This window comes from Sarcophilus harrisii, chromosome 3 (genome assembly GCF_902635505.1).
Source record: "Sarcophilus harrisii chromosome 3, mSarHar1.11, whole genome shotgun sequence".
NCBI lineage: Eukaryota > Metazoa > Chordata > Mammalia > Dasyuromorphia > Dasyuridae > Sarcophilus > Sarcophilus harrisii.
Window position 1 is genome coordinate 320117838 of NC_045428.1, and position 26174 is coordinate 320144011.

General features: G+C 34.4%; 1 protein-coding gene across 1 annotated transcript in view; it reads left to right on the top strand.

Moving 5' to 3' along the window:
* Window positions 1-26174, top strand: part of MAP3K2 (mitogen-activated protein kinase kinase kinase 2) — a 110517-nt gene that overhangs the window by 25789 nt on the left and 58554 nt on the right. The window contains exon 2 of the mRNA XM_031959868.1: window positions 9452-9521. Within this exon, the coding sequence (XP_031815728.1) occupies window positions 9518-9521 (4 nt within the window). The 5' untranslated portion in view covers window positions 9452-9517. The remainder of the gene's footprint in view (window positions 1-9451; window positions 9522-26174) is intronic.

Here is a 26174-nt window from a genome sequence, read left to right on the forward strand (position 1 = left end):
AGATCATGGGTTCAGGAATTTAATCCTTTAAAGGATCTTAAAAATTATATCTAGTACCATCTCTTTATTTTAGAGATGAGGAACTCACTCTCAAAGAAGTTAAGTAACTTCCCAGAGGGTACATGGGTGGTAAGTGACAGAACCAGGATTCACAGTAGGCTGTTTTGATTTTCTCTGATTACAAATCTGGCATGCTTTTCTTTCATTGTATCATGGAACAAACCTATTCACATTTCTACATGATAGTTAACCCTTTAAATACTTAAAGGTAACTATTATGTCTCCTTTGAGGCATCTTTTCTGCAGACTAAAACCCCACATTTCTTTCAGTTAACCATAACATGGCATGAAATTAAAGGCCTATATTTTGGTGCTGTCCTTTGGATTAGGGATTTCTAACCTGAGGTCCATGAATTTTTTTTTAATATTTTAATATCATTTCAGTACAATTATTAGACTTAAAGCATTTTAATACTTTGTAATACTATATATTTTATGTATTTAAAAACATTATTTTGTTAATGTTTAAAAACATGTTGTGTGCATGTTACTAGATTGGCATGGGATCCATGACATAGGAAAGGTTAATTCCTGCTCTGGATAAACTCTACTTTACTATGCCCCTCTAACCCCTAATCCCTATTTTAATCATCCTTTGAACAAAATAAATAATTGGTGATTCATTGTAATGTTCTTCTCTAAAATATAATGTTCTCTGGGAGCACGTTTCTTGGGGAGTTTCTGGAAGCAGCTTTCCTTTCAGTTCAGTGTAATCACCCCAAATGCAGTCAGGTATTAAAGTCAAAATCCTTTATTGTCTCTTTCAAAGTCTTGTCTCCTTCACTTGGGGTTTGGCTAGTTTTTCTGGAGGCCTTCTGTAGTCTTCATTCCGAGAGTTTAAGCTTCCTTCTCTGGCCTCAACTGAATCCTGGCTGAGGCTCCCAGAGCTTCTAGTGGGCTTCTGTCTCTAGCTCCCTCCAAATCCAAAGGTTTGTGCTTCAGTCTCTAGCCAGCACAAAGGTGTAAAATGGAATGAATCTTTCTCCTCCTCCAAGACCTTCTAGTGGGCTTGTGTCCTTTGGCCCTGAGAGCTCTTCCTTATATATGCTCTCTTAAAGGTGTGAATCTTATGGAATTATAGTAAGTACTAAGTACATGTAAATTAGAGAATCATTATCTCATCAATTCCACTGACTTGGCACTTTGTAAGAATCCTAACAATCCATGTATGAGGAACAGTAAGAACACCATTTTGATTGAACTAGAGAAACATGATAAAAAGTCCTATGTAATAGGTTGAGTGGGAAAGTTTGGATCAGATTTTAAAGGATTGTAAATGCCAAATCAAGGAGTTTTTTTGGTTTTGTTTTTTCCTAGAGGCAATAGAGAAGTACTGGACTTTATTAAGAAAAAGCATGACATGCTTAGACAAAGGAAAATCACTTTGGCAGACTATAATTTTTCCCCCATTTCCCACAACCTCTCAAACTTCTCCAAAACAGAAATTTTGTGCCAAAGAGAAGACAGTTCCATATGGTCTAGGACACTCAGAATCTAAACGAAGGTTAATATCAAACCAAACCCAGGAACTGATGCTCACTGATATTGAGTTCTCTCAGCATTCCTCCCTGTCTCTCTTACTACTAGGACCAAGGTTGCAGTAGTGGACCCAAGGACATAACACAGGCTTACATTAAAATCTATTCTTGCTCTTCATTATCCCCTTTCTCTTTCCAGAGTGGCTCCAGGTTGTAGAAATTCAGACCTTGACAGTAATCTTGGGAACAGCTCTTTAGGGAGCAGGAGCTTCCTGGTGGTTCTGCCAAATTCTGAACTGCCAGTGACTGTGGGCACTAAACTGCCAGTGTGAGGCCAAAGCTCTAAGGACCAGAGAGAAGGGGAGAAGTCACCAGAACTGGATACCCTAGCATGTTGGGAGTCATGCAACATTCCACCAAGCCTAAAGGAAAGAGCACAGCATTCAGCTAGGGTCATTTCTGATCCTGCAAAAGTCAGTTGCCACAGAAATATAGACTGGTGTCCTTTGAATTGAGGGAGGAAGCTGAAACAATTTGGCATGCAGCTCCCAAGGAAATCACAGTTAGAGGGAAGGAACCTTGGAAATGAATGATAAGGAAAATAGAGGTTGGGGAGGAGACACTAAAAGTACTAGAGATTTCAAGAAGAAATCTCAAACAATTTGAATATAAACAGATTAGTCAATAGGAAAAACAGCAATGGAAGGTAATATGGAATCCCTATCTAATAAATAGGTCCAGCCATATATGAATAATTTTGCTAAGTGAAGGATAACATGGTGTTTCTGTTTCTGATTGGTTTAAAAGAAAAATGAGATTTTGTGAGAAAAAAATTTGTGAGCAGTAATGAGCAAAATAGAAAAACTGGAATTCCCCAATGGTAAGACTCAGAAAAGAGAGAAAAATAGGTTGGGAATACAAATACATAGAAAGAAGGATAGAAAGGAAGCACGCCTCCCAAAACATTAGAAGAAAATTTGTTTATTATGCAAGCAAAAAATGAAATTTCAACTAAAAGAATTCACAAATTGCTTCCAGTTTAAAACAAATAAGAAGACCTCAAACTCTAAACTCCATATTGATTAATTTTAACAATTAGATTTTAAAACTAAAAGTTCTGTAAGCCCTCTGGAGAAAGACCTTCAAATACAAAGAAAAATTCATTTGAATAACACAAGACACTATATTCCATACCCACTAGAAAAGGAAGGAGAGAAAGGAATAATATATTCCAGAGAGCATTAACACTTAGGATATAACCCATGGTGACCCATCCTATTAAATCTGAGCTTAACTATTCAGGACAGAAGATGATTATTCAATAATAAAGAAGAATTAGAAACATTTTTAGAAAGAAAACCAGAACTGAAGAAATTATTTGCTTCATGAACACCTGAAACAACAGAATTGACAAAAGCGTAAATAAATGGCAGTAACTACAGAATGAAAATAGAAAGCTCAAGAGGAAATTTCTTTATAAAGATTCACTAGGAGACAGGGATAAAAGCAGAAATCTTGTAGTGGTAACAATGAAGAGACAGAGAGAAAGGAGGCATATAGACAGAATATAACAACACCCTGCCTATAGGTACATGTTTCTTTTGTGGGACTATATTATAACATTGTAGGGTATCTGGAAAGGAAGGAAAGAGAATGGTAGCAAGGGAGATAGTGAGGAATGAATAATATTCTGGGTCAAATCAAGGGCTTGCAGTGGGATGGAGGAGAGTGGCTTCTGTAGTCCCAGAAACTGAAGAGTTTGCAGAAGCATAGGTGAGGAAGAGGGGAGAAGGGGAAAGGGAGAAAACCTTATTTTGGAGGTGGGAGAGGGTTCCACTAATGAATGTGTCTATGGCTGAAGAGTGATAAGGACCTTATAGTAGATGAAACCAGAGGGTTTTGATACCTGAAAAATCTGCTTTCTGGAAGGAGCAAAATAGAATTGGTCCTTGGAGAGATGGGAGAACATGAACACAAGGAGATCATTTCTAGGCAAATGTAGAAGGGGGAGAAAGGTCATTAAGAAAGGATATGGTAGGGGAAGCACTACTTTGGGAGTGTTCTTTCTGACAGCTGCAATAATTGGCATTCTTCTGAGAGTGAGGCACAATGTAAAAGGAAAACCCATGGAGTAAACCATACCAGGCAGTATCAAAAACCACCTAAAGGACAGTGCCTAGAATGAATAACTTTGAAGCTTTGGTTATATAAAGAATATAGAGGGGGGAAAGGTCAGATGATTATAGGAGTCATGAATCAGGGAATGAAGGTGTAGAGTAAACAGAATATGGATAATGAAGAGAATAAGAGAAAACTTTTATTAGAAAAGGGATATAAAAATGAAATTTTTAAATGAGCAGGAATAGTCAGAGGTGAGGAGAGGAAGAGGAAATCTTAACCGAGAAGAAAAAAGGAAAGAAATATGTTTCCAGATAAAAACAGTAGAATTGAATAAATAAAACCTTGAAGGGGAAATGAGAAGAATGGATCTATGGGAGGGCAAGAGAGCAGTGGAAACAGGGCTGCCTTTAAAAGATTAAAGTAAAATAACTGAAAGAGCTTAATTATGTGTTTATAGCAAAAGGGGTATATTGGTGGGGAGGGGAGATTTCAAGATAGATGGAAGAAAATATATGTAAATGTATTAAACAATTCAATAAAATGAAAATGTGATAAATTGGATAAGAAAAACAAAACCTTGCATTCCATTGCTTACAAGAAACACATTTAAAAAAATCAAACTGAGGACATGGAAAAAAAAAATTACCGTGAATCTAAAAAATCAGGAGTTGCCCTCATGCTGTCAAACATGTTAAAGTAAAACAAACACTCAAAAAATTAAAGTAAAAACAAACACTCAAAAAATAAAAAGAGACAGACTGTATTATTCTTTAAGGAACCACAGACAGCAAATCAATTTCAGTAATAAACTTATACATCCCAAATACCTTAGCATCCAAATTCATAAAGAAAAACATCAGCTTAAAAAGACATAACATTAATGCAATAGTGAAATAAGCCTTAAATACCTTTTTTTTGGTTCTGGATAATTAGAGAAATAACAGGGAAAACGTGGAACTAAACAAATTACTGGAGAAATTATAGTGTTAAAAGACTTGTGACATCTTCTAAATTGTACAGTGAAAGAATTCACATGTTTCTCTGTACCACGTGCAATTTTTATAAAAATTAACAATGATTATAGGGCAAAGAGATATTATAAATAAATGTAAATAGGTAGAAATAGTAAATAGATCTTTTATAGACCATAATGCAACAAGAATTAAAATTGATTCAGGAATCATAAACAGGATTACAGACCCATTGGAGGCTTATTAATAAAATCTGAAATAATAAATGAATTAAAGGACAAATCATAGAAATAATAATCATGTGAAAGAAAATGATAATGGTGTAACAACATATCAAAATTTCTGGGACACAACTAAAACTGTCTTCTGGGGGACAATCATATCCTTAAAACTCACAAATTAACAAAGTAGAAAAAGAAGATTAATGAATTGACTCTGCATTTTAAAATATTAGAAAATCAACAAATAAGCCTAAAATAAGCACAAGAGAGATATTAAAAATTAGAAAATAAGTAAATTGAAAACAAAAAATCCATTAGAAATGATAAATAAAACTAAAAGCTGGTTCTTTGAAAAGACTAATAAAATTGATAAAACTTTTAACTAATCTGATTAAGGAGAACCAAAAATCAAATCAATAAAATAACTTAGGAGCAAGTCAAAAATCACAATAAAACCAGACTAAATGAAAAGAATAATCAGAACATATTATGAGTAATTATACAGTAACAAATCAAAAACATAAAAGAAATAGAAAAAACATTTTTAAAAATATAAAATTGGCCAAACTATCAGAAGATACAGATCTTAAATAACTCAATATCAGAAAAGGAAATTGATCTAAAGCAACTGCTAAAGGAAAAAATTCCAAGGCTAACAGAGTTTTGTCAAAGTGTTCCAGAATAGTTAGTAACCACACTTAGCAAATTATTCTCAAAAAATTGAGGGAGGGATAATACTCAGAATGTGAGGTAAATATATAGCTCTAATACCTAAACCAGGGAAATAAAAAAATATGAAAACTACAGGTCAGTATTATTAATGAATATTGACTCAAAAATTCTATTAAACAGACTACAGTAATTTAAGCAAAAAATCATTATGATCAAGAGATGCAAGGGTAGTTTGGGTAGTTCAATGTTAGGATAATAAACTACATAGTCATATTAAAAACCAACTCATCCAAAACCACATGATCATCTCTATAGCTGCAGAAAAAGCCTTTAACAAAGTAAAACTCTTTTATGCTAAAAACCTTACAAAGTGTAGGTATAGATGAACTTTTTTTAAAGTACCTATCTAAAATCAAAAGCAAGCTTTATATACAATTAAGATATATTAGAACCTTTTACAGTAAATAAAAGCGTTAAGTCCAGCTGCCTACTCTAACTAAAATTATTTAAGTGCTAGTAACAGAAATAAAACAAGATAATGAATGAAAGGGATATAAAGATAGGTAAAGAGATAAAATATACTTGATGACATGTTGGTTGGCTTGGACAAACCCCAGAGAATAAGCAAAAATACTAATTGAAACAATAGCTTCAGCAAAGTTGTAGGCTAGAAAAGAAATCCTTAAAAATCAACATTTCTATATTATAACAAAATATATGAAGTAGCAATAGAAAGGGAAATCCCATTTCAAATAACTACAAAATGCATAAAATATTAGTCTTAATCTCCTAAAGCACACAAATGAATTGTATAATTATTCAATTACAAAGTACTCCTTTAAAAAATAGCCTAAAGAGCAAACCTAAAATAACAATCTCAATACATAAGGAATATTCACTGCTTGTGGCTATCTCATAATTATTCTAATTTTAATTATATTATATATATAATATATAAATTTATAATAATTAAGATAAAAATACCACTAATTCACACTTTCAAAGTTATACCAATCAAATCACAAAAGGGCTATTTTACTGAGTTTGATAAAAATAATTTTTAAAAATTTATTTAGATATAGACAAGATGTCCAATATCAAAGGAAATGAAGTAAAGCTGAAGAGAGGTGGATGTACTTAAAAACCTCAGTGTATTATAAAGCCGCAGACTCTCAAAGCATCTTGTATCTGTTAAAGAATAGATATAGAGGGCAGCAAAGTGGCTCAGTGCATAGAGCACCAACCCTGAAGTTAGGGGGACCTGAGTTCAACTGTGGCCTCAGACACTTAACACTTCTTAGCTATGTTACCCTGGACATGTCACTTAACCCCAATTGCCTCAGCAAAAAGCAAAAATAAAAAATAAGAATAGATATAGAGTTAGTCTGGGAGAGGGAGAAAAAAAATGTAAAAGTATTCATCAGAGAACAAAAAAAAAAACTTTTAAAAGAAACACAGAAAAGCAAGGTAGCTTTGAAAAGCCTGCATTGTATTTTTATTACATTGTTGTTATTTTTAAAGTAAACCTTATGAAATGGAAATTCATGATTTTATATTGAATTTTTAAATTTTGTGCTGTATGCTTTAAAATGTCCTTTTTTTTTGTTTTAATATTGAAGTTCAAAATGAATAAAAGTTTTTAAAAAGAGGGGAAAAGCTGAGAGATCAATGAAACAAGGCAGATTCAGAAACAATAGAACTCAGTTATAATACAATATTTGATAAAATAGAAAACTTACGTTAACTAGGGAATATTTGATAAAAACTGATAGGAAAACTGGAAGGCAGTTTGGCAGAAAGTAAGCTTAGGCCCATATCTTAACACCACCTACTACAGAACATTCCAAATAAATATATGACCTAATATTAATTAAAGATATACTGTTTTTAAAACATCATCTGCCTATCACAATTATGGTTAGATATGGTATTCAAAACCAAACAAGAGATAGAGAGGTATTTAATTATATAAGAAAATCTATAATTTTGACTACTTGAAACTGAACAGCGTCTGTATAGACAATATTAATATATCTAGGATAAGAAGAAAAGTAGTTAAATGGGAGAGGAAATCTTTATCAGATTTCTCTGAAAAGGGTTTGGTATCCAAATTACATAAACTCCATAACCCCCCCCACACACACACACACACAACTAATAGCCATTTCCCCAATAAATAAGTGATCAAAGGATATGAAGACAGTTTTCAAAAGAACTGCAGTATGTTCACAATCAAATGAAAAAAATGCTCCAGATATTTAATAAAAAGAGAAATGCAAATTAAAATAACCCTAAGATTTTACTTCATATCCTGCAAATTGAAAATGGCAACAGTCAATGTTGGAAGAACTATGGGAATACACATATACTAAACATACAGGTACATTTTTGGTGGAGCATTTTGGGAAGTAATTTGGAATTATGTAAATAAAGTAATTAAAATGTCCATACCCTTTGGACCAGAAGGGCATGTACCACAAGAAAGCCAATCAAAAGTCCCCATATATACCTAAATATTTATAATAACACTTTTTATGATAGCTAATAATTGGAAACAAGATAGACGCCCATGAACTGGGAAATGACTAAGCACACTGTAGTATATGCAGTAATGGAATATTACTGAACCATAATAAATTATGCATATGACGAATACAGAGAAGCATAAAGAGATCTATATAAATTGATGCATAATGAAGTCATCAGAGCCAACAAAACGATATACTCAGTAACTACAGCAAAAATGGAAAGAACAACACACCAAAAAATCAAAAGTAAATATAACAAAATTATGAAGAACAAGTAGGATTTGAATGAAGAAATATGAGAAAACATCCCCAACATACTCCTTGATGGCAGTGGGAAGTCCATAGATGTTAGGTATTACACATGTTTTCATACTTTTTCACTGTCAATCAGTTGTGCTGACCTTTTTTTTTCTATCAAAAAAAATACTATTTTTCATATGGCCTGATTTGGGGAGGGGAAGGGAAGAGGATACATAGTATGGTATGGTAATGTGAGAAACAAAATATCCATAAAAATCTTAAATAAAAAGAAAAGGACATATGGAGACAAGTTGATTATGGTGAAGATAAGGGCTAACTCTTCATTAGAGACTATAATAGGAAAGATAGAAAAGAATGGAGTTTTGAGATATAACAAATGTTTTCTGTTTTCTATTAAAAGTATGAGGTTACATCCTCAGGGCATGGGGAGAATGTAATGATCTCTTTTTTTATAGTTAAGGAAAGTAGGAGTCAGAGGTAGAGTGACTTATCCAGGAGCACTCAATATATCAGGTCACGTTTGAATTTGGATCTTCCTGGGTGGTTTAGGTCAAATCTTCTTAAAGTATGATTTGCAACCCCTTTTGGGGTCGTATAACTGAATTGGGGATGTATATAAAAAAACTTGGCAACATTAAAAAAAATACCAAATATTCTGCCAAGATGTAATTTTTTATGTAAAAATAAATAAGCACATCTATCTATTTGGTATGCAAGTATCACCTTTAATAAATGGCAAAATTATATATACACACCAAAGTTGTTTTAAAATAAATTTCTTTGATATGCATACCTACATACTGAGGGTCATGTAAACATTTCTCAAATGAATAGTAATTGTGAATGGAAAAGATTTAAGTAGCCTTGATTTAGATGACAGTAAATAAAGTGCTGTGCTTGATTCAAATCCTGATTCAGACACTAACTCTACTCTGGGCAAATCACTTAAACATTAATCAGCTTCAGTTTCCTCATCTGTAAAATGGGGATGATATATGATAGTATCTATCTTACAGGATTGTGAGGATCAATGAGATAACATGTAAAATATGTTACAAATTTTAAATTGCCATATAAATGTTGCCAGTTATTTTTTAAATATATAATAATTATTAAAATAGCATTATTATTTTTTTAAGGGATTTAAAGAATGCTGATGGGAGATCCAGTTTCATAAAGAACAATTTGTCAAGCTGATTGCCACTATGGGTGAGTTAATATCAAAACCAGAGCATGATTAATTTTAAATTAAAGGAGAAAATTTCCTGGGTGGGTTAAGTGATTTTGAAAATTTGCTTACACACTTTTATAAAGTATTGGAATAATATATTAAATTGTATTGTAATTATTCAACAAATATTTATTGCATATTCTTAATGCCATTGTTTGAGGTTTCTTATATTAATACTAAAGGGAGATTTTAAAAATGAATGAAATGTTCCATGTAATCTAATATGGAAAAGTTAAAAAAAAACACAAAGGCAGAAGCAGCACAATTATAAAGATGATATTCATAATTACTGTGAGGAAATAACTTGCGTCAAGGAATAATTTGAACTAGATGATGATTAATTAGGCATTGGAAGAATATGAAAAAAGAATTGTACACCTTAAAATATAGACACGATAGTTTCCCTGTCAGAATATACCTAACAAGTATAACTATAAATATTTTTTCCTGGAATTTATAAATCTAATCAAAAATTAAAAGTGAAGGGAAAAAAAGAAAACTGCCTCTCTCTCTCTCTCTCTCTCTCTCTCTCTCTCTCTCTCTCTCTCTCTCTCTGTGTGTGTGTGTGTCCATCAGGCCCAGATAACCATAGGAAATAGCTATAATATAGAAAGGGTAGCATTTGAGGCAACTAGAAGTTGTTAAAATACAGTTAAGAAGCAAGTAGTTCATGTCTTTAGGTGACTATCTATCTATCTATATAAAAGCACAGGGTAAAGGCACTAAAAAATGATCTGTAGACCCTTTAAAACCATGTTAATTTAATACTCAGACTTGGTAAGATGAGATTCATGCTTGAAATATGGTTCTGAATCAGTGTACTATATTTAAATGAAACAGAATAAAGAGGGAGAAGGGCAGGGTAACATTTTATTTTCTTTGTATCATGTCATTTGAATTTCAAAGCAATTTTCTGAAGTTAGTGACATTTTACAGATGATGAAACAGACTGAAAAGTTACGTGACTTGCGTAGAATCACAGAGTCAGTAAATGTCTGAGATGAAATTTGAATCCAGTCAGTGTTCCATTAAGTAATCCAGTGTTCCATTTATTATGTCACACTGCTTTTTTTTTTCACATTAAGAATATTTGTTCATGTATTCAGGAAATCTAGGAACCAGAGTTTGGAAATAGTTAAGAACTTTTGGGTGAAAACCAGTAAGAATTTTGTAATGGAAATATATTGTAGATGTCACCTTGACAGAAAAAGGAAATAGATAATTAGTAAAAAGCATGATAGAAGATAGCAGTATTTGCATGGAAAAGCATGATAGAAGATAGCAGTATTTGCATGGATATCTGCCAGAAGTAGAGAAGCTAATAATTGTTTGATCATTTCAGTTGTGTCTAACTCTTTTCTGGTCCCCTTTGGAGTTTTCTTGGCAAAGAGATTGGAGTGAGGAAACTTAATTCATCAAGGGATAAATGTACCTAAGGTCACATAGCTAGTAAGTGTCTGAGGCTAGATTTGAACTCAGGTTCTTCTGACTCTAGGCCCCAAACTGTATCTACACTGCATCACTTAGCTGTCCTAGTTTTAATGTTTCATTTTTCTAAAGGTAGAGGAACCTACAAAGAGAATATGCATTACAGAATTGATTTTCATCAATTGGGGGGAAGGGAGAGTGACTGGTTGCTCTAATGGAAATCACAGGTACCTTAGGGGTAAATGTTCATTTCCTCTTAAGAGTTTGTAATGGAGGAGAGAAAGGCCATGTGTAATGATAATATGTATTCTAGAATAGATTTCAAATGCTCCAAAAGAAGGATAGATAGATGAGACAGAACACTAGAATTCTGTAGGGAAAGTCAGTCCCTGAAGGTTAATTTTTAGAATTAAATTCTGAAGAGACTACAGGTGATTAACTAGCTTAGATTTTAAGAGATGTACTAAAGAAGAAAACAAGGGCAAGTAACAGGCTGAATAAAGATGCATGCCAGAAATGCTCAGAATAAACTATAGTTGAAAAAGAAAGCTATAAACAAACAAAAAATGTAATGAGATTAGTAGCTATGTTGAGGAAAAGAAAGAAGTCAGAGAAAGTACAGGACTATAGCCTGGGATGGATAAGACATTTATAACTAACAATAGAAAGTAAAACTACTTAATTTACATTTTTGCTTTTTTTGCCTCTTCTCAGGAGCATGAGTCTAGAAAGAACACAAGAAAATTGGCCAAAAGAGGGGTTTTGATTATCAAGGTAAAGAGAGATTGTAGGAGAACCTCCTAGGTTTCTTTGATGAGTTCATATCAACTGAGATGGACTGAATCCACAAGTACTGAAGTAATTAGTGAATGTGATTGAATTATTAATAATCATATTTTACAGATTATAGAGAAGAAATTCCATGAAATAGGGATGAAAAGGAGGTGAGACATAATGACCAGCCAATGAAAAGGCATGGAGAAAAGAGAGCCTTGTGTAAGAATCAGTAAAAAGGACAGATCTGTTAGAACATAGAGTGAGGAGAGCAGGGAGAAGTAATGTGCAAAGAATTTAAAGGGCTTTAAATACCAACTAGAGGGGTTTACATTTTTTCCTAGAGGCAAAAGAGAGACATTGAATTGTATTAAGACCTGTAATGAAAATAAACTTAATGTCTGTATGAAGAATTGATTGGAGTGGGAAGAGGCTTGAGGCAGGGAGAATAGTTAAGAAACTATTGGCATTATTCCATGAAAGAGGTGGATCTGAAGTTAAAAGATGTGGGAAGGGTATAGAGAAAAGAGATGTTATAGAAGTAGAAATGGCAAGATTAGACACCTGATGAAAGTGAGAAGTTGAGCATGATACCAAAATTGTAAATCTTAGTGCCTTCCTGGTCAATAGGGAAATTCAAAAGAAGGGTAGATTCAGAGGAAAACAGTTATATTTTAGACATGTTGCATTTGAGATGCCTTCTTGATATCAGTTTGAAATGGCTGATAGGTCTCTGCTGATGTGGAACTAAATCTCAGTTGGGAGACTTAGGACTAGATATATAGATCTAAGAGCCATTGACTACATGGGAACTGATGATGTTACTGGGTAAGAGAGTATAGAGAGAAAAGATAGGAGCCCAGGATAAAATGCATACAAAATAGGACAGGATTTGGATGATAAACCAGCAAAGGAGACAAAGAAATAGTGGCCAGACAGGTAAGAAGAGAAATGGCATTAGTCGTTATGAAAATCTAGGAAGAAGAAAATATACAGGAAAAGAAGATGGTCATCAATATCAGGTGCCATAGGTCATAAAGTCAATGAGCATTTATTAAGTGTCATTGAGTGCCACTGCTAATGATACAAAAACAGTTCCTGACTTCAAAGTGTTTACAGTATAATGAGGGAGACAACAGGTGAACAACTATATACCACAAACAAGATGTGTATGTCTACACACATATTTATATGAATAATTAGAAATTATTTCAGAAGGAAAGTACTAACGTTAAAAGGAACAGAGGAAGACTTATTGAAGAAAGGCTACTTCAGGATGATGGCAGTGTGAGAAATGAGAATATGTGTACAAGAGATGTTGCATCTGTAAGGCTTAACAATAGGTTGTAGGGGGGAGAGAGAATGAAGAGTCAAAGATGACACCTAGATTGTGAGCCTGGAGTTTCCTTAGAGTCCCAGTTAAAATCCCTTCTGCAAGAAACATTTTCCAGTTCTCTTTTCATTGACTTTTTCCTATTTATCTTGTATATATAGATTGTACATGGTTGTTTGCATCTTGTCTCCCTGTTAGATTGTCAGAGACTGTCTGATGCCTTTCTTCATGCTCCTATCCTGGCCTGTAGTACGCACTTAAATGCTTATTGATTAACTGGTTTTCATACCTGAAATCTGTGATGCTGTGAGATATTAATACAAGTTGTTCTTATACATGATAAATGTGTTCAGTTACAAAACAAAGCTAACTACACTGTGATAGGCAGAGACAGAGAGAGAATGAGAATTAAGTGGTAGTTTGGGACTTTTTAAGTCCAAAAATCATTCCAGGTTTTGAATGAAATTCTTCCAAACTGTGATCTTTATTAAGACATTGAAACTTTTTGAATTTCCTCATATGTAAAATAGGGGTAATAATTATTGTGATGAAAGCATTTTTAAGGTAATTTATGAATGTGAGGAATAATAGATTTTGTCATAATAGATGAGTAGGGGAAGGAAACCATGGAAGAAATGCCATTTGAATTGTGCTTTAAAGGACTTTGAACCTTCTGTAGGTAGTGTATATGAGAGTGTGATGCATATTTGATAAATCAAGTACATCAGTTTGGTTGGGGTGTAGAAGGGAAACTAGAGGAAAGGAATTAGAAATAGGACTAGAACAATAGGATTAAGACTAGATTGTTTGAGACCTTGAATACCTAGAAGTAATTTTAATTTAAGATTTTTGAGCTAATGACTCCAATACATAAGAGATTACTGTTGGAATTGTCCAGGATGAATTCATTGGAGGGGTGACGACTTATAATGGATCAACTAACCAAAAATGGAATAGGCTAAGATAATGAATTTATTGTCACTGGAGGTCTTTAAGCATAATCTAAAAGATGTTTTGGTGATGTAGAGGGACTTTAAGTTTCAGGTGGGAGTTGAGCAAGAGAATTTGATAGATTCTGTGCTTCATAGCCCTTATCTCATCTCCAGCACAGTCCAGAAAATATTTATAAATGTCTGAAATGTGTGAGGCACTGAGCCACTAAAGAAAAAATTTTAAAAACATTCTCTGTTTAAAAAGAACTTATATTATAAGATAACAGATAAGTAGATATATGGTAACTTGAAGAAGATGCACCAAGAGAAAAATCAAAAGAGTTTTCTCAGAGAAGATGACACGTGGATAAGGTCTTGAAGGAAGGGGTGTGTGTGTGTGTGTGTGTGTGTGTGTGTGTGTATTTACACATTTATATATATTCTATGAGGTAGATGTGAAGAGGGAATATATATTAACAGCCTAGAAAGATGCAGAGAAGCTAGAAATCGAATGCCAGGATTGGTAGAAGTTTGAATAGAGTATAAGCCTGAAAAGATAGGACCCTGGTTACTTAGGGGTTCACTCTCAGAGATTATAGCTTTATCTCCTTTAGCTGTAAAGTGACATAGTTAGATTTGTACTTGAGGAATACTTTTTGATAAATGTCTTCAGCATATTTTGCAAAACTGGAAGCTAGGAATCTATTTAGGCTGCTGTGGTAATTCAAGGGAGAAGGGATAATACCTGAACTTAAGGTAGTCATGTGAGTGCAGAGAATTGGATTAATATTAGTATTTTGTCCCTGGGAGATGAAAAATAAAAAATAACTCTGAACTTGTGAACCTGAGTAACTAGAAATATGCTTGATTTAGAAGGCAGGAATGTTTGATGAATTTTTTTTTCCTTTTTTATTTTTTATTTCCTTTTCCTTACATCAAAGTTATCTAATACTATTCTGTTGCTTCACTTTCTTAGATCTATCCATCAAAATTTCCCCTCTCAGCATGGATTTTCATCAAAAATCTAAAAATTCTGAACTAAACCTTCAGAGCTGGACTTCTTTGTAATAATTGATAAACTATTTAAGAGCAACTGTAATGCCAGAGAAACTGAGGCAAGATAGAGATTAGGGAGTATTTAATGATTTATTTAAAGGGGAGAGATTTGCTGGACCAAATGGATCCATGGTTGGTCCCAGGGCTGAATGAGACTATCATCTCCAAGAATCCATCAAACAATGTGAGTTCTCAATGACCTATATACACATGGCTCAGACTCAGGGGGTAATCTGAGACAGAGGTGGCAGAGTCAAGTGCTGAGAGCGGGAGCAGGACTCTGACAGGGTGGGATGAGCCTCTGGAGAGGGGGATGACATAATAGTGGGAGGCACCCTAGACATGGGGAGAGGCATCTCTTGATAAGACGGTATGTAACATTCCGATAGCTTGGGATGGGGAAAGGCATTCTGATATTCTAAAAACATAAGATCTTTTATCCTTATCAAATATTCTGATAAAGAGGGAAAGGAAGTTTTGCAGGACAATTATAAACTGAGGCAGAACACTTAGAGAAACTTAGTCAGGACTGGGCCAGGATAATTAGGGAAACTGAGTCAGGACAATAAAAGAGAACTGTGGCATAACACAACTAGGTGTTACAGTAGATAAAGTACCAGACCTGGAGTCAGGAAGAATTAACTTCAAATTTGACCTTAGATACTAGCTGTGTGACCCTGGGTAACACTTAACCTTCACTGCCTCAGTTTCTTTATACGTAAAATGAGCTAGAGAAGGAAAGGGCAGATCCCTCCAAACTCTGCCAAGAAAACCAGATCCCATAAAGTCAGGCACAATTGAAGCCACTAAACAACAATGAAGGACATTTAAAGGAAATATTTTTAATGTGGAACCTCCTAATATTTTTAGTGTCTGTTACACACACACACACACACACACACGAACTGTGCATAAGTAAACACTATATACCAGTACCTCTAAAAGTAGTTTTAAAAATTGATTCTAAAGCTATTAAGCTACTAATTTATTTCAAAGCAAATATTTAAAAACTGACTAGGAATAAACTCTACAAGGTAACTTCAATCAAAAATGCCTCATATTAAGTATGTTGGTTTCTTTCAAAATATAAATTTAAAGACATAGAAATACCTAAATATAAGTTTTCTTTTCCTGTTCTTAGACTATCATGATATATAACTTTTGTGTAATTGGAACAGTACCATTTTGTTAACCCATCAAAGAGAGATATTATAAAGAACAAGGGATGTCATTTTGACTTAGAGCCTTTTTGCATAATACTACATTGTAGTTAACCAGAACAGTGAATACCTTACTGAGTTAACAATATACAAGACTTTATTTCAGAATAGATGTTTTTGTTGTATAAAATGTTATCTTTAAATCTGGGAACCCCAGGTATGTGTAGAATCAGTAGAAATGTTAATATTTAACTTTGATAACACTAGTGTTTCATTACAGAATTGAATACAAAGAATGTGATTCTGTTAAATTATTAGGGAACACAAGTGTTTTTCTTATTTAAAATGTATTCTTGAGGTCAGTGATTTTGACCTTTAATAGTTATCTTTAATTAGACATTTTTGGGTAATCAAAATACACTACAGAAAGTCCTGACATACATCTTCCAGGTTTGAAGTCCTCTGATAATCTAGTTTAAAACTTTTTATCTTCTTGTTCTTGTCTTTTGAGCAGTCGCTAACATTTATTAATGCTTTCCTGTTTACAATGCCTTTTCCTGAAAATTACCAAGGTTCGTTGAATTGAAGTGCAAGTATTATTATTCAAATTTTACAGATTAGAAAATACTCAAAAACTTCAGAACTACTTCAAGAAGCAGACCATTCTATTTTTTTGTAGTTACTGTTAGAAAATTATATTGAATTTACCCTTGCCTCTCTGTAAGTCCTTTTAAATATTTGAAAACAGCTTCTAATCAACTTCTTTGAGCTAAACATCCCAAACTCTTTCAACTGTTGCTCATATGGAATGGGTCACTTCCTGTCATCATCTACCTTGTCCTTCTGTGCTTTTATTGTTTAGTGTTAATGTTGAAATAAGGTATTCAGAACTTTAGGCAGTATTGCTACTCTTTTTGCCTCCCTTCTTTCTTATTATTATCAAGAGTACTACCATTTTTTCAGTCACCCAGCTTTGAAATTTTGGTGTTATCCTCTTCATTTTCATCCTGTATACTTAGTCATATACCAAATTTTGTTCATTATGTATCCACAATATCAGTTCATAGTTGAAATACTTTAGTACTCTGCTAGTGGGTCTGTTTGCCTCAAGTCCATCATCCAATCATCTGCCAAAGTGATTTTTTTTAAGTCTAGTCCAATCCACCCCATCCTTGCTTTTAAACTCCAATGACTTCTTTTGCCTCGATAACCAAAGACAAAATCCTGTTTTGTGTTCAGAGTTCTTCATGACCTAGTACCCTTTTCTGCCATCCACCTTTCTAATCTTACACCTTTCTCCTTACCACTTGTCTTTCAACTCATGACACTGGCCTCTTTGCTTTCTTTAAATTAAATACTCTATCTCTTACTTCCAGACATTTTCTCTGGCTGTTCTCCATGCCAGGAATACTCTTCCTCCTCATCTCCAGTTGCTGGCTTTCCTGGCTTCCTTCAGATCCTAACTTTCCAATCTCTCTTTATTAGAGTGCCTTCCCTTTTTAAATTATTTGCTATTCTTCCTGTATATAACTTAATTGGATGCATTTGTTTGCTTGTTGCCTCCATCATTAGGTTATAAACTTTGAGGGCAAGGACTATCTTTTGCCTTTAATTGTTTCTCTAGTGCTTAATGTAGTTGGTGTTTAATAAATCTTTATTGACTGACAATCTCTCTCAAATAAGTTCTTTTCTACTTCCTTCATATAAGTACCACCTTAATCTAAGCTCTCATCACTACTGCTGTAATAACCTCCTAATTGGTTTCTCTGCCTTGAACTTTTCCCATTTTAACCATTTTTCTACATACGTATCAGAGTGATTTTCCTCAAGCATATATGATCATGCTCCAATAACTCTTTTATCTTTAGGATAAAATATAGACTCCTCTGACAATTGTCAATTTGACAATTTCACAGCCCATAATACTTTTCCAATCTTCTTAACACTTTAATGCTCCCATTCCCTATGCCATACAGGCCTACTTGCTTGTTTACCTGGGATTCATTCCCTCTTCTTTGCCCTTGACATTATTGATTTCCTTCAAAATTTAAATCCTTCTAGGCGAAGGATTAAATTTAAAGGCTTCTAGATAAAGCCTTTCCTGCACCACCCCTGACCACCTCTCCTATGCTTTGCTAAGCTTTCATTCTTGTTGCATTCATTTTGTTCATATTCTGAATATATTCGTATGTGTTCAGATTGTCTCCCCTTTGGACTGTAAACACCTTGACAGCTGAGACATTAACTTTTGTCTCTGTAGTCATAGCACTTAATATAATGTTATCAAAGACTCCATGGAACTCAGCAGGATTGCGAAGTGAGTCCGGAACAAGCTATCACTGCCCACTGCTTCCCCAATTGCAAGCTGGTCCAGGAGTTGTGAGTGTTAAAACCAATGCTCTTTTTGAATGAGAGAATTCTTTATTCAATGATTCTTATGAAAAGCAGGTGTGTTCACTGGCGAGACATATCAAAATACTGAAGCCAGAGCAAGCTTTATACTGTTAATTCAGTTCCTTGCTCCTTCAAGATTTAGATTGGTCAGACTTACAGTCAAAGATAATTACAATTAGTTGGATTTACAATCCAGTTTACAATTAGGTCTGATTTACAATAAGAATTTCAGTTGGTCATCTTTATAATATGAATTACAATTAGGTTGGATTTACAATGAGAGTTGCAATTACTCAACTATATAATCCAAATAACAATTAGGTATATATATTCTTTATTTGCTGATTCCATATGTCAAAAGATTTGTGTCCTGTCCTTGACCCTAGCTGGTTTGGGCTGGTTTAAGCCTGAGCCCCTTTATCAGGAACTTTGTTGTTTAGCCAGTTCCTTGACTTACATGGTAGGTAATTGGTTGGAGATATCTTAACAAGATACTTCACCCCTCTTTTCATCCTGTTTTGACAATATCTGTGGAAACCCAATTTCTCATATTCCTCACAATTTCCCCATTTCTCTTTTAATACCTTTTCTGTGTTCAGTTTCAAACCTTTTAGCATCAGTTTACATTTCTCATCACTGGGATAATAATTATATGCCCTTTCAACTATTATCCTGACATGACCTGGTCCCAACATTTACTAATTGGTGTCCCCTTTGTCAGAGAGGTCTCTATTAGTCTTTGAACTAATCTCTAATGCAGGGGATTATAAAACATCCCACAACCGTGAGGATTCCCTCCCTATTAGGCCTGCCATTCCTCCCCATCTATTGACCAGTCTGTGTTAGGGTTGTCTATTCCTGAATTCTGAGCTAGTTCCTCAGAGAGGGAGGTGAGCTTCTGCAAAGCCTTTGTAATGGTACAATGGAAATAGTATTATTTGATATATAAAAGTTAAGCAACTCCCTGTTATTATCATACATACTCCTCCTTTAGCATGTCCAAGGCCGTCCTGCTTATAGCATCCATTTGGCTAGCAATAAATACCCTTCACTGTCTTCCTAGTGTAATTTATCCAATAATAGTTATTCATCAGAATAGGAATGACCCAAATCCAGAACTAACTTGATTTCTAGCCTTGCAGTCATCAGGTACTACTACCTTTTATTTAATTCTTCTTGATTCAGTCTTACTTTCTTCTTTGAATGCCAGGGTAAAAGGAATAGTCAATTAGATCACTGCACAGGGTATCTACTCAGGTCCCAGGCAAAGCAGATTTGAGAGTGCTGCCTCCATAATATCCACTCAGACACTGAATAGGTTTGAGATCCATTCACCAATTGGTTCCGGTTCTTCCCCAAATCAATGGGGCCCAAAGTCCTTTGGGGCATGGGATGATGCTCTCATTTTTTGAAACTACTTTCCACTGAGAATGGTCATAGAACCGAATCATCCTACAGGGTCCCAATTTGAAGGGGTGCTGAGCTGATTGAAGATACAATAGATTGAGTCATATCCCTGAGGCTGGACAAATCTAACAGGCAAAGGTTAAAAAAAGAAAATGACTGGGTTGGGGAGGAGGGGGCTCTCCAATTGAAGATAATTCTTTTGTTGGGGCCTTCAGAAATATTTAGAGAAGTTTGGTCAAAAAGTTGAGACAGGTGAATTAAAGAGAGAGGACTTTACAGTTAAGAGTCTTCCCCATTCTTGAACAGTGTTCTCTATCTTCTGCTTACTAGTTTCTCCTATATCATGGCCAATAAAAATAGATTTCACAAAATTGAAAGGTTTCTTTGTAACCTGGCTTAGGCTAAGAGAAGTTTCTTCTGACTTGCCTCTGGCATTAGAAGCTGGCCTGAGGATGTTTAAAACCATCCAGAGAGGGAAAAGTATATCCCCTCTTTGCCAACGTTTGTTACAGAATGAACTGAGAGAGGCTAGTATTAGATTGGCCAGCAGCTTTTCATATTAAATAAGTTGTTTTTAAGAAAACATGTTTGTGCCACAGGACACACAGGACAAACATATTATTTCCACATAAGAAATAAACTTAAATAAAACTTCCCATTGATGTAATAGAATATTCTATAAGTTACAGCCCTCCGAGGGAACTTGAATACACTAAAATTCTCTTCTCTAAACTACACTAAAACTATTTCAGCTTTAGTTTCAATTATCAGTAAAAATAACAGCTGGGTCCCACAAACAATTGCATCAGTAGCTAACTTTGGTTACATTTTGAAAGATTTAAAGACTTTCTACAAAGATTTCTACTAAGAATATCTCCAATAACAGGCAGATGACTAGATCAAATAGCATCTACCTAATGATGGAAAACAGTCATTTACTTAATAAGTACACAATTTCAAATAGAAAACAGTAAGATCTTCCATGTTTGCACTTTGCTCATGGCTTTAAGCTGACCTGAATAGAGAAATTTGCTGTATGAGAGAGAAAGCAGGGACATGACTATAACAAGACAAAGTGTCCTTGGCTGTTTGACTTCAGGTATGAAAACCACGAATAAATGCCAGACTCGGGAATTAGGTGGGAATCATTCTTATGGAAAGGAATACAATTGGGAAATCAAGTTACAAGAATTAGATCTTAAACGGAGGCTAAGGTTGTTCTCCCAACTCTTGCCCAGATATAAACATCCACAGGATGACATCCTTCTGAATAATTCATGGTATTTTGGGGGGATGATGACTTTTCTGATTTATTTTTTCTCATCCATACCTGCATTCTAAGTAGGGAAATAGTATCAGTTATAGTCTTCCCCCCAAAAAACTTCTCTCAAATAGCCAAGTCCTGTATCAGACACTTTAAAAAAAAAAAAAAAAAAGCAAGAAAGGAAAGACTTAGAAAGGATTATGCCTAATTTAAACTATTTCCAGGCTGATATGGTGGTAAGCTTTCTTTCTTCCATTTTCTTCTCACATGCACCTGCTGGGCACAATCAAAACTAGGTACAAGAAAACTTGTAAAACAACCAACATTGTGAAGTCAAAATCCTGTTTTGGGTATTTTGCAAAAAATATAAATCACATTTGTTATCATATTCATTAAACAATGAAACCATAATACACTTAAATATTAAATAATTTGCTAAAGAAAGATGGAGATCTTGGTAGAGGTGTGATGGTTTTTAAAATAACCATTTTCAGAGAATTTACAGTTAACCAAAAATCTTATAAACTTTTCTTAGTTCTTTACATTACTAAGCATTAAAACTCTATATAGCATCTTATTTAAGTAGATCTTCAGCATTTCAGGAATGATTTATCCCCTTAAATAATCACTTAACCAGAAAGGGGGTTAAGAGAATAGTGAGTGAGAGTGAATGCATTTGTTTTCCTCATTTTCCCCTTCCTCCCTCCTTTCCCTCCTTTCCTCAAAGGGATCAAGCTAGGGCTAAGGAGCAGCCACATCCAGTGGAGGAAGGGTAGACTTCACCTTCCTGGGCCAACTGATCTAAAATAAAAACATAAAATTATACAAATAAATAGCATATAGTTTTCAATCCTAAATTTCAGATTAACTTCCAAAAATTCTAATCAGAAATTTTCAGAAATTCAGAAAGGTGAAGAAATTTAAAAACTCTTTCACCTGCTTAAGGTGAATTTTATATATACAGTTAGGCTTTTTCCTTTGATAGCAAAATGGTTTCAAGAAATTTGACAGCTTTACAACTTAGGGAAGGAATCCTAGAGCAGGGGCTAAGACCAGCTCCCCCTTTTCTAGCTTTAAAAGTTGCTATGGGCTTTTTCCCTATACATATGTAGTAATTATCAGTTTTTGGTTTCAATATTATGACAATAACCCGAAGTAACTTAATTAACAATCTCATGATTTTTGTAAGTAATAGATATTCTTAAAATTCAGGTATAACATAATCTATCCTAAAAATGGATAGGAATCTTATGTAATTTACAGTCAAGATTTTAACATACACATCTTTGGAAAAGTTATTTTAAAATCAACCAATATGTTAGTTTGTGAGATTCCCTAAATTCTAATTGGATGTTCCATTCAAACTAAATTACCTTTTTCCTCTTTTTTTGTGAACCAGGAAATTTTAAAGCATACTCATACCATTTTTACAAATTGCACAATATACAAACATGTGACCTCTTTAGATAAGTTACCAGAAACTTTGTCTTAATATCCAATTTATTTTTTTGACTTAAAATCAAATACAGATTTAAATTTCTAGTAGCAATACTTCAATATTAAGGCACAAACATTTCTAAAATCTTATTCCCAAATGCACCAATTGAAAGTAATTCTAATCATATACAATTTAAATTTAAACACACCAAAATTTAGGTTTCATTAGGACTCTTGGGCTTAGGAATGCAAAGACTCATCTGGAGAGAAATTGAGGCTAATTTCAGGGCATAGTGTGGAAGTTTTGGGGAGCCTGCCATTCTTTGGCAAGCTGGTTTGGACATATCATCTCAGGCAGTGACCCTTAGCCATTCCCCAGTCCCTTCAAGGGATAGAAGCTTAGAAGCTGTTTATAACTCTTGAAAGCTTAACTTTTAAGAAAAATTTAACTTAGTTTGAGTCACAAAGAGAAATAATTTTCATAGACTTGAAAGAGGTTGGACAGACAGAGACTGAAAGCCTGCTTTTTAAAAATGCTAGCTTTATAGATCTTTTCATTTGTGATTCATCTGAGAGAAAGGCTTAAAATAGAAGACAAAACACATACACACAAAAACTGCTTTTAAATTCTTTTTCTTTTTGTCTGATACAGAGTTTTCTTTCCCTGTTTTACCTCCTTTTAGAGAAATGTTTCCTAGAGAAGAGTATGATCTCTTCTGGGGCTGGGGCCCTACCTCTTTACCCCTTTCTCTTCTAGACTTTCTTGTAAATACCCCTGTGCCATAATCCTTTCTGCACTTATATGTAGAAATCCTCCACACTCCCATTACGAGATCTCAGATTGTCCTAATACTTTACTCAACCCGTTTTAACCTTTCCCCAGTGGACTATTTGGGGGAATTTCGGGGAGGCGACCCTAATCCCTCCAGGCACCTTTGTCTTAGAAGTTTTTCCCCCCATTCTGAGACTCTTCCTCCGAAGGCCCTTAATGGGCTGGTCTAGTCTAGGATAGGATCCCTGGATCATCAAGGACTGTAATTGTCAGAAATTTTCATACTTTGTTTGAAATATCAACTTGCATAGTCCCTGGCCGGCTTCTTCTTCCCTGATTTTTTCATTCACTCTACTAGGCTAATGTCAATGTCTTCCATTTGCAGTCTTGGGGGAGCCTGAGAAGAGAGCTCAGTATTGATAAAAAGGTTGGGGAGAGCATTTCTCCCTCTACTCACCTCTCAAGCAGCCACCCAGGAGTCTCTGGGAATCTGGATAAGCTCCCCCAGTTGTTATAAAAAAAAAAAACTGTGGAGTTTAGCAGGTTGGGCAGTAAGCCTGGGAGAAGCTACTGTTGCCAACTGTTTCCCCAGTTGCAGCTGGTCCAGGAATAGTGAGTGTTACAACCACTGCTCTTTTAGAGTGAGAGAAGAATCCTTTATTCAGCGAGTCACACGAGAAATAGGTGTGCTCATTGGTGAGACATATCCAGTACTGAAGTGGGAGCAAGCTTTATACTGTTAATTCAGTTCCTTATCCCTCCCTTCAAGGTTTGGATTAGTCAGATTTACAGTCAAGAGTTAGTGAACCTTGTAATGCAAATTACAATTAGATATGATTTACAGTAGTTACACTTGGTCAGATTTACAGTCTTCTTTATTAGTGATTCCATGTCAAAAGGCTTGTGCCCTGTCATTGACCCTAGCCAGTTTGGGTCAAGTTAAGCCTGGGTCCCTTTGTCAGGAACTTTGTTGTTTAGCCAGTTCCTTGACTTACATGATGATTAGTTTGAGATAATCTTTAATGAGATACATCATTGCTCCCTTCATTCCATTTTGACAATATCTGTGGAAACCTAACTTCTCATATTCCTCACATTAATAAACTCTTAAATGATTGATGATGATTATGTTACCAAATTTCTATTAATTCAGCCTTATATCCTGCTAGCTTTTTTTGGCAGCCACACAGTAGTCTTGATTCACTGAGTATATAGTTGGCTAAAATCCTTAGGTCACAGTGTTTTCCCCATCCTGTATTTGATTAAAAAAAAAAAAAAAAAACTCAGTACAAGCCATTTTGGCAGCCACAGTACACTTGATTACTGATTTTGCAGTCTACCAAAATCCTTAGATCTTTTTTCTTTGATTTTTTTTTTTAACCTAGGTGCAGGACTTTTCATTTGTCCCTATTAAATTTCATTTTCAGTCTATATTCTATTTGCCTATAGAGACTTTTTAGGACACTGATGTGGTCATTCCAAGTTATTAGCTATCCCTCCCAACTTTCTGTTATCTGCAGATGTCATATGTGTCTGGCTCTGAGTTTTTGACATATGGAAACAGTGAATAAAAGACTGGACAGAGTAAGAGTTTGATAACAATTCTTTGGGTACAGTCGGTCAACACAGATTCACCTAATTACAGTGTTATCCAGTCTAAGTTTTTCCTACCTTATTCTTTTTTGTGATGATGTGAGGACAGTAATGCCGTCATAATATAAAGAGTTTGGTTTGCTTTTTTTATGATACATGTTTATTTTTATTGATCACTACCCACAAACCAATTTTTAATGGTTTAAATGGCCCATTCTGGACTTTTTTCCAGGACTAGTGACAACTATGCTAGAACCTATCTTTAAAAACATTTTTGAAAAATGAGACATTTGCTTTGCCTGAAGTCTACTGTTGGCCATAATTTTTCAAAGATAATTGATAGTAATTTTACAACATACTTCTAAATTGTTTCACTTAGCTCAAATATAATTTGCCTTGACCAGAGAACTGCACTTTTTAAAACAATATTGTGTATTTTTATTACCACCTCTTCATTTATCTTGGGTTTCAGTTTCCTGTGGGGGTTGCAAAATTATGATTTTTTTTTTATCAGTAAATGTTTAATTTGTATGCCTATTTTATATGCCCAGGGTTATGTAAAAATTTCTCAGGTATAAAAGGGTCATGAATGGAAAAAGGTTAAAGACCACCTGGTTTAGAGTGGCATTTCTCATTTAATCAACAGTTGGAAGAATGTGGCCATCAAGAATATTAAAGTTTTCAGATCCCATGTTAGTAGAAATAGACATCTGACAGCTGCCTGTCATGTAATGACAAGATCCCATTAAATAATATTGTAGTAGGTAGAAGCCCAAACATGCTAGATTGCTGATATTACTGTTTTAGGGTGTTTTCTATAAGCCACAGATCCAAATATTACCCAAGAAGCCTTTATACTAGAAGGAGGGGGAAAATAGTAGAGGAGCTAGAATGGTAGAGAGTTCAAGATAGGGAATGCTTCCTCTGGTCTGGTCATTCTTCATGAGAATTTTGCATGGGGACACAGAATCATTCATTAGAGAAAATAATACCAGATTCACATATTCGATTAACTTAACAAATGTGTAAGCAGTGCTTTCTTGGGAAAACCCATAATTATAGGACCATTTCAACTAAGCCA